Consider the following 10,222-nt stretch of genomic DNA (forward strand, 5'->3'; position numbering starts at 1 on the left):
ATACCAGTAAGTGGCGGTAATGCTACTAACAGTTTGTTGCCAACCGCCATAAAACTCGACAAGAAGAAGAAGAAGAAGAAGGAACAAACACACACAGGGCTACAGAGGATAACAGAAAAACGTGAGAACTAACAAATCTAGAAAATACAACAAAAGGAATTAAACTAATAAACTAGGAAACATAGAACAAAGTAAAGCACAATATAACCAAAACCATGACAAAAGCTGTGGCAGGATAAGGTGAGCAAACAGCAGGGATAATCACAGCCTTCAGAGGATAGTCAAGCATTTTCATAAGGCCCGGAATAAGAAAAAAAAACTGCTGTTAAATTCCTTCATGACTGTATTGATGCAGTAATTTAAGCAAAGGGAGACCAAAATGAGTATGTAGTAAATATAAACAACTAAATACACAGAGATTCTGAACAGGATGTAATTTCTGTTTAAAAATGTACTTCTGATGTGATTTTTTTTCTCATTTTCCTTTAAGTTGTTGTCACAACAAGCTATGTGTGTAATAAATCTGGATTAAATCTAAATCAGGATTAATCAGTGAATTCCCTTTTTAAAGTAACCCATACGGTTTTTCATTGATATATTCTTATTCACTGAGACAGCCTTGGTGTGGATCTAATGGTTTGACCGGTGTGGTCTCCAGGTCGCCGGGTGTGCATGGGCGAGCAGCTGGCTAAGATGGAGCTCTTCCTGACCGTCACCGGTCTGCTGCAGGCCTTCCGGTTCCGGCTCCCAGACGGGGAAGCTGCTCCGTCTCTTCAGGGGCGGTTCGGCCTGACGCTGGCTCCCTGTCCCTTCGCCGTGTGTGTGACCGCTCGGGGGGAAGATGGTTTCAGCTAGAAGGTCTGCTGGGACGTTTAAGGACCTCTAAGAAGACTCAACTCAGGATTTCCTGCATTCATCAATAACATCAATTTATTATTTGTTCATTTCAGGAATTTTAGATTAGTCAAAATATATTTGACTATAAAGATTTAGTTATATCTCAGTAGTATTAATCTATTTATTTAATTTTAAAAGGTACTTTTATCTGTTAATACTGTTTTTTTTTTTATTAACAGCGATTCTATTACATATGAGATAAAACTTTAAATTTTCTTTATCCAGATTTTCTGTTATCCTTCCTGTATATTTAATTTTGGAGAAAAGCTTTTATTTTCTGCTCTGTAGTGCAATACTGTATAGATTTTGATAACTGGAAGTGCAAATACTATTTTCATTTTTTTTATCAGGGTAAAAAATTGTTCACCTTTCCTTTTAGAATATTCTGGATGCAGCTTTGTAACAGGAAATTAGTAAAAGTGCAATTTGTTACTGATGCTAAAGTGTTGGTATAAATAGAAGAGTGTTATTTTCTGAAACCAGCCAATGGGAAATGAAATAAATGATCTAAATGCAATTCAAATAAAAGTCATGTTTGGAAATTATTTATTCGAGTTTGCATTATTTACGTACAAAAGTTACCTACCGTGGAACACCCCAATGTGTAGTTTATATTTTCACCAGCAGAGGTCGGTGTTTCGCTTTGTTTTAAGTCTGAAAAAGTTTTAAAAACTGAAAAACGTCCTTCAGTTGCTGAGCAGTCAATCGTGTAAAAGTAGAAAATCTGATTTAAACTAATCTGAGGTCTGTATTAGATCACGTGGGGGTGAAAAAAGGAAATTGAAGATGTTAAGATATTCCAGTTTCCAGGGCATTTGTTGGCTACAATATTTTTTAAATCATTTTACATTGATATGACATTATCTATAATTTGTCACATTACAACTCTTAATACTAGCTAAAAAAAAAAAGGTTTTTTGGTGCCAATGTCAATAAAGCCACAGATTTAATTAGACAAAAAAAAAATAAAATAAAATAAGATAACAATAAGGTTAATACCTTTATCTCCCTTTTAAATATGTTTAAATGAACTTGGTGGTTCTTTTTTAGCTCCAGCAGGCTTAGATTCAAAGAGCATCAAAATCCTGATTGTTTCTTTGTTTTTTTACATACAAAATAAAGATATCAGAGATCACAAACCACATTACGTAAAATATTCTGGTTCAAATTCAAAGTTTCATTTCATAAAATTGCAAAACAGAAAGAAAAAAGGTTTATACCAGCACAACAGGTCGATGCTAAGTCAGAAGCTAATTTTAGCATTGATTAAAAAAACACAATCAATAATAAAGATAAATTATGTAATTCTTGTTTCCAAATTGCCAAAAAATGGAAAACTGTAAAGTGTAGACTTTAGAAATAGAACATTTTAAATGAAACCTGCTCTTGTCAAGGAATCAATTAACATGACTGTCAGCTGAAATTCAATTCAGTTTATTTCTATAGCAACAATTCACAACACATGTCGTCTCAAGGCACTTTACAGTTCAACCAGATCATCCAGTCAAACTGATTCAAAGTTTTCCTTCTAAGGAAGGTACCCCCTCACACTAAGCATGCTTGTAGCGACAGTGGAGAGGAAAAACTCCCTTCTAACAGGAAGAAATCTCCCCCAGAACCAGGCTCAGTGTGAGCGGCCATCTGCTGAGGCCGACTGAGATTTAAGGAGACAAAGGCAGAGATACAAAAAGCAGCTGTAAAAGGCGGCACCGTCCATGAAACACACAGTCAGGCAGACGAGCTCCCATGTCAGAGGATGAAGAGAGCACATCCAGCCAGTCACAGTCAGAGAAACAGGACTACACTGAAAAACAGGCCGATCTCCAACATCTATAAACAAGGGTGTTGATAATCTCTTAGTTAATGTGTGCTTAAAAAAGCCTTCCCCTAATGATGTCATGAGGGGAAATAAGCTGCCCCGAGCGTTCTGTAGCCTTTATCTAACATATTGTTCCAGGCTCCTTGTCTATCTTTACCAACTCTGACTGGTTGTCATGGTTACGGGTTGTTTGGGCGGGGCTCTTTGGAGGATGAAAGCCAAAACAGCTCATCCAGAGGAGGTCTGAATAAGCTAGTGATGGGAAAATGATTCAACACATTACCAAACTGCTACTGGATTTAGTGTCTCACTGAATACTGCCACCTGCTGGACCTGGAAGTCACAGTCAGAGAAAAAGAACTACTCTGGAAAACAGGCTGAAATAATCTCTGAACCTTTTCTCAAATGTAGAGAATTTATGCCATTATTTAAAAAAACAAACAAATATGACTTATAAGCTTATAATTCAGTCTGATTAAAGAACTTGTGAGTTTTACAACAATAAGCACCACAGGAAAATAATTAACTGTTGCTTGATTTTAAAACCTTACGGTGCATACATGTATCCTTTATATTTATTTAATTTACCCACAAGTCAATATAAGAACAGAAGTGATTCTTCTGCATAGGAGCTTCTATTGAGGGAAGTTTGTTTTTCATCTTGAAAACAGACAGATAAACATAAATCTAGTTCTATTTTTTCTGACATCTGATAAAACTCACATTTAGATGTGACTATCTGATAAGGCAGAAGTACAGAGGACTGCTGCTCTGACACATGAGGTCACCTCATGACTTTACCTCTTATAACAAAAAAATTACAATATTCTGTAAAAAACGATCTAATATAATCAATATGGTCAAAGTCAAAATAAATACCTTAAACTAATCAACAATATTGATCTATTTGAATTCCTTACACTTAGGTTAAACTTTGAAACTAATGTTTGAGCATTTTGTGACTCAAATAAGGAAACCACAAATCACATATTTCATGGAATATTTAATGTTCTTTGAAATTTTGGAATCAACTGTAAGAAAAGTTTGGTCAAAAAGATGTTTCTTTTCATGGTTTATTTCAGGCAAATAGTTTATATGGCATCGTATCCTACTGGATAAGAACATAAGCAGGAATTTAGTTTTCATAATGATAAAAAAGGCCTTAATTTCTAAAGTACCATCTTGTTTTTAAAATCACTGTCTTAAAAAATAACCTTTGAAATTGAAATAGACATAAAAATGCTGAATTACAAAAAATGAATTGTAAAAATATTTAGTAATTTGTAAAACACAAAGAACTTCCTTTTTGAAATTTGTAATAAATGAGGAATATTCAAAAATAATAAACATAACAGTAATTAAGGAAATAAACTGAATGCTAAACTTATTAGTGAGAAAATGAAAAACAGGTCTAAAGGCCAGCAGAATAAAATCAGTTCTCATTAGCACTATGCATCAAAATTATATAAAGTTTAAAAACCTCTGAAATGAACTTTAGATCTTTTATTAAAACAAACAGTGTGAGATCCAGGTTATTAAGTCTTAAAATTGATGTTTGTAACTATCTCTCCTACAAGGTTTTAAAGTTTGTATCTCTGCATTTGATCTATTTGTTTTACAGAGTCTCTGTATATTACAGAAGAGGATAATGGCCACTGAGAAAAAAAAAATGTTAACTGATTAAATATTATTTTAGTTTTATATGGGAAAAAAGTCAGAATTCTGACTTTAATCTCAGAATGGTTGATTTTAATGTAGATGGGCACCATGAAGCTAGAGATGTGGGAGCACTCAGCTTCACTGACAAAGATGTGAGCTGTTTGGGAGGAACACTAACACATTGGTGGAAAATTATGGAATTAGGTGAATTGATGCTATTTCATTAATGGAAGAGCAAAATGTGATTAAAACAAGAGAACTAGTTTAGTCTCTAAAACAGACATGGCTACGGCTTGATGTCAACATGTTTGTTGGCTGTCAGAATTATGTTAGAATGCCAAGATTAAAGTCAAAATCCTGTGATCAAAGTCTGAATTCTGTGATTAAAGTCAAATTTCTGACTTTTTCTTATATCACACTGAAATAAAATTTAAAAATCAGTTAACTTACCATTGCATCTTTGACTGCCCCCTCATTAAAATTGTCTGCATATGTCAAAAATTCAAATATGTCAGAAATCTCTTAACATACTTAAGACATTTCTGACATATTTGGTAAGGATCTGGACCTAATCCCACTGTCTTGTGTTCTTGGTTTGCATCCTTCACTGAACTTAAATTCTTAGAAGTGGAGACTGCTAGATGTTGTTCTATTTAATGCCAAACGGTGTGTTCTTCTTCAACGGATCTCTGACAAACCTCCTATGCTTTCACAGTGGTTGCAGAGTGGGAAGGAACTAATTCCCTTGGAGGCAATGACTCACTAGCTTAAGGACAAACCTCTGTTATTCCACAAAACATGGGATCCATTCATAGATTACATCGGCATAGAGAGTGCACAGACTATACAGAAGAGACTCTATGGACCTGGAGGGAACCATACTTGAGTGTGTATTCAACCAATACCCTTTTAATTGATTAATTAATCTGAGCTTTAATGTTGTTACTGTATATGTTTTCGTGTTTTTTTTTTGTTTGTTTTGTATTTTCTGTACTATCTGTACTCTATATTATTCTTTTTTGAACACATTGTTACAGGTTTTCCTGACTTAGTTTTATTAATTGACTTACTTATTTTTATTTATTTCATTTTTCCAGTCTTTCACTGTGTTTTTTTGGTTTTTTTTGCCTGAATAAGTTGAAAAACGTAATAAAGATATGTTTTTTTTTTTTAAATCAGTTAATCTATTTTATTTTTCAGTGGCCCTAATCCTCTTCCATAGTATTTAACTGAGAGAGATAAATGTATAAACTCTCTCTGGGGTTTTTGTAGGGTTTATAGAAACTGTCCACTAGGTGGCGGTAGTGATGTTTGGAGTTGGTTCCTCCGCTGAATATCTAACCTTCGCAGGTGAAGAAAAAGTCTGCAGGCGACCCTTCACCTAGTTCGGCTTCTTTCTCCGGTTCTGCTCATTTGAAGCTCTGCTGTTTTTGGAGATCTTTTGCTCCAACATGTCTTTTTTCAGCCACCAAATCAGGAGAAGCTTCTCTTCCTCTGCTGTCAGGAGAGTTGTTATTAAAAACGTGACGATCATCGGAGGAGGACAGATGGGGGCAGGAATTGCACAAGTAAGAGACACAGATGAAAGGTTTTCTGGGATTTAATTACTTTATATGTTTTACAAACTTGCTAGTTTCGATAGTTTTGTTCTCCAGCCACAGTTTGCATTCACGGTGCATATTTAATAAGACACCCTGACAGCTGTCTGTGCTTTTAACCCACAAACATCTTAAACAGAGCAAATGAAAGTTGTGCTGCTCTGGATCCAGTTGCTCTATGCAGATCAACTCAGATTGGAAAGTTAACCTGTTAATGATTAGCTGCCAAACTGATCCCAGTTCAGTCTAGGTAAATGTTTAGGAGAGAACCTCTTCTCTTACCCATCCTCTTTTTAAATAGTTTGCATCCATATGATTGAAATATGGAAACAAATCCAGAAAAAAACAAACATCTGTTTTATTCAGTTTAGTTTAACAGCAGCGTCAGAGCAAATGTTACTTTACATTCAGCCCAACTGATCCCAAATGTCAGAAAGTTCACTTTATTATTCAGATTGGTTAAAAAGTCCTCTATCTAAACCATATCAAGCATGCATGAAGCGAAAGTGGAGAGGAAAACTCCGCTTTAACAGGAGGAAACCTCCATTCAATTCAGTTTATTTCTATAGCGCCAATTCACAACACATGTCATTTCAAGGCACTTTACAGTTCACCAGATCATACAGTCAAATTGATTCAAAGTTTTCTATCTAAGGAAAACCAGTTTGAAGGCAATCCCTCACACTAAGCATGCTTGTAGCGACAGTGGAGAGGAAAAACTCCCTTTTAACAGAAAGAAACCTCTAGCAGAACCAGGCTCAGTGTGAGCGGCCATCTGCTATGGTTAAACCGGGGGTTTATGTTTGCACTTAAATGTCCATATTATGCAAAATTCACAATATAAACATTTTGTATCAGTCATATATGTCCTGAAAGCTGTGGATGAGGTTCACAAATAGAAAAAAAAATAAACAACAACAAAAAAACTTTCACCTCTATCATTGAATTTCTCTGTCTTTTAGTTAATGTGTGCTTAAAAAGCCTCCCCCCAATGATGTCATGAGGGGAAATGAGCTGCCCCGAGCGTTCTGTAGCCTTTATCTAATGTATTATTCCACGCTCCTAGGCTATCTTTACCAACTCTGACTGGTTGTCATGGTTGCGGGTTGTTTGGGCGGAGCCTTTTGGAGGATGGGGCACAGAAAGCCAAAACAGCTCATCCAGAGGAGGTCTGAATAAGCTAGTGATAAGAAAATGATTCAACACATTACCAAACTGCTACTGTGGATAGTGTCTCACTGAATACTGCCACCTGCTGGACCTTTAAAATCACTACAGCCAGCCTGTTTGACAGACTAAACTGACTGATTAGAGGAACTATAATACGATTGTATTGTTGTTATTATTGCTGTTGTATGTTATATTGTATTATTTTATATCTTTATTAAAATTGAGGATATCTTTGAGTTTTTTTGAAGCAGTCCATAAATAATGTGAACATATATTGTAATTGGAACATTGTAGTGATTAAATGAATCAGAGTGTTTGTAGATTAGGATGAATTAAGAATTTTTTTTTAAATAAGTAGAGTGAGAACAGCAAACTAAGAGTCAATTTAAATTCAGATAAGTTGAATTATGACAGAGAGGAACAGGATGACAGAACGAGAACATTTAAACAAATGAGATCAAAATGGTCCCGCTGGAGTGAAACCTTTCCTTTGCCTTGGTTGCTCCATACTTCTCAATAAATCTGATGATAAGCAGCAAAAGAGAAGAGATTTTTGTGACAGATGCGCTGCTGCGTCGGTCACATGACTTTCTGGGAACGATACGCACACCGACAGGCTTTTGCTGTAAAAGCATCAGATAGCTGGACCCACAATAAAACCATGATCAGGGGGCCTCATTTTTTTTTATATTTTCCAATATAAGATAATATAAAACCTAGAGACTCGTTTAAAAAAATTTGGAACCCTGATGATAGTAGAATAAATTGAATTAGAGGCTACGACTTTAAAACGAGCCGATATAGAGATATAAAGAGAACGAAACCAGTTCTATTACTGACTTCTGAATCTTTTTTATTTCCTCCCTGGAAGGTCGCTGCATCTACCGGCCACTCGGTGACGCTGGTGGACACGTCTGAGGACATCCTGAAGAAATCAGTAAAAGGAATCGAGGGAAGCCTGAAGAGAGTGGTGAAGAAGAAGTTTGCTGATAAGCCAGAGGTGAGAAGCTGCAGATCCTCAAAGGGACACAGAGACCTGCTGAACGCTTTGAAGAGAACTTCCTGTTTCTCTTCAGGCAGGTGAAGAGTTCATCCAGAAGGTTCTGCAGAACGTCTCGACCTCCACAGACCCTGCAGCCGCTGTTCCCACGTCAGATCTGGTGCTGGAAGCCATCGTGGAGAACCTGAACGTCAAACAGGATCTTTTTGGACGCCTTGACAAGCTGGCTCCAAAGTAAGAGTCGCTAAAATGCTGGAAATGAACCGTTTATCCGCCGTTTATTCTCACATGTCCTGACAGAAGTCTGTCTGATCACAGAGGGAACAAACATCAATCCCTGCTTTGAATGATGTTCTGTGTCTGACCAGCATGGACCGATAACATGAGCTCGACACAGAAAGCAGCTGCTCTGCTTATGATGACACTATAAACCTGCTCTGTAGACAGTTAACACCCAAACAAGCATTTGTTTAGAGAAGAACATTTATGTTTTGGTTTTTAAGGAGGTAAATAGGAGCAGGTTTGGAAGTATCATGGTTCGGATCTGTCCGATTGCATTTGAACTAACACAGAAAATGATACAAATGCACAAATTTATAAGAACAATGACGCCATAATTGGATAAATAAAAAAAAAGTAAAACTAGGCTGCAGAGCTAAATATGATCTGAAGGTTACAGACTCAGGAACTAAAGTTTTACTCTTGTTCCTGCGGGATATCTTCAGGCATAATGGCTAAAACGTTGCTCCAGTTTTTCTTCTCTTTTCAAGGTGTCCTGTTTGCAATTCCACTGCATGGAGCTCTGCTTTCTCATGAACCCGTGTGAGACCAAACTATGGGCAAGATACTCTACCTAAGATATTTTAATAATGTTTTTTTAGATCTTCTGCAGAGCTGGTTTTGACAGAAACAAACTACTTTTCAAAGAAGGTCAGACGTCTGTAGAAATCAAGGTCCTTGTAAAACCGAACCCAGTTTTTATCTGATTGAACTTTAGTTCACAGACATGAAAACACTTGGATCGGAGAGTTGAAGTTGTTTCTCTTTAGATATGCATTTCTGGGTTTCATCTGCATAAAATGTAATTCCATTCTTTATTTTCTGAAAAAGGGCAAAGGGAAAGAGGAGGGGGCCTAAAACTGAGCCCTGTGGGACCCCTCAAAGGAGGGGCTTTACCTCCGTCAGCTAACAGGAGACGATGGGTTTATGGAACATTAGATTTGACCAAAGCTCTCTGTCTCGTTAGGAACTGCTGAGGTTTTGTTTTCAAAGCGATCTGTTTCCCGTCGCAGACACTCGATCTTCGCCAGCAACACGTCCTCTCTGCCCATCACCGACATCGCCAGCTCCACCAGCAGGCAGGACCGCTTCGGAGGCCTCCACTTCTTCAACCCCGTCCCCATGATGAAGCTGGTAGAGGTGGGTCACACCGAGCCACCATTCTTTTAGTCCAGAACCAAACGGGTCAGATAAGAGCCAAACCAAAAGACAGTCTGAAGAGGCTGGAACTATTTTCTTTTCTTGTATTATCGGAAGTCAAAGAACGTTTATGCTTTGTAGTCTCTGCAGGTGTGAATACATCTTTAACACAAAGTTTTCCGCGGGTCATTAAAAATCATTAAAAGTCATTAAATTATTATTTTTTTTTTTATTAAGGCCCCAATTGGCATTAAAATACTTAAATGTGATTTTCTTGACATTTAAAATGCTTTATTTAAAAAAAAGTTTCTAAAAACAATTTGGTCAGATATATATAATGTCGCGTTCTATATGCGTGGAACTGCTTCCGGTTGATCGTAAAGCCGTCAATCGGAAAAGAAGCGGAGAGAAAAAGATGGAGAACGGGACTAATTGGATTAATCAGAAGCGAATATTAGATTATTGAAGGAATTGGCAACTAAGTTAGTAATTGCTTAATCATTACCTGGAGGTTAGCTATCAGTTCATAGAGCAGAAATTATACCAACATTGTAGAAAAATGTATAAACAATAGGGATGGAACGGTTTATGAAAACTGTCTGAACCGTTCGGTTCGACTGTCTCGGTTCGATTCGCGTGTGCTGCGTTCGGTTCATGCGC

General features: G+C 36.8%; 2 protein-coding genes across 2 annotated transcripts in view; both read left to right on the plus strand.

Moving 5' to 3' along the window:
* LOC107094618 (cytochrome P450 2U1) overlaps positions 1–906 on the plus strand; it is a 13,563-nt gene extending 12,657 nt beyond the window's left edge. Inside the window, exon 3 of the mRNA XM_015390353.1 lies at positions 641–906. Coding sequence (XP_015245839.1) covers positions 641–855 — 215 coding nt within the window. The 3' untranslated portion in view covers positions 856–906. The remainder of the gene's footprint in view (positions 1–640) is intronic.
* A 4,804-nt stretch (positions 907–5,710) lies between these two features.
* The window catches only part of hadh (hydroxyacyl-CoA dehydrogenase), an 8,710-nt gene continuing 4,198 nt past the window's right edge, over positions 5,711–10,222 (plus strand). The window contains exons 1-4 of the mRNA XM_015390354.1: positions 5,711–5,943; positions 8,015–8,143; positions 8,220–8,377; positions 9,436–9,562. Of these exons, the coding sequence (XP_015245840.1) occupies positions 5,827–5,943; positions 8,015–8,143; positions 8,220–8,377; positions 9,436–9,562 (531 nt within the window). The 5' untranslated portion in view covers positions 5,711–5,826. The remainder of the gene's footprint in view (positions 5,944–8,014; positions 8,144–8,219; positions 8,378–9,435; positions 9,563–10,222) is intronic.

The sequence above is a fragment of the Cyprinodon variegatus genome, unplaced genomic scaffold (assembly GCF_000732505.1).
Source record: "Cyprinodon variegatus isolate N-32 unplaced genomic scaffold, C_variegatus-1.0 Scaffold494, whole genome shotgun sequence".
Classification (NCBI taxonomy): domain Eukaryota; kingdom Metazoa; phylum Chordata; class Actinopteri; order Cyprinodontiformes; family Cyprinodontidae; genus Cyprinodon; species Cyprinodon variegatus.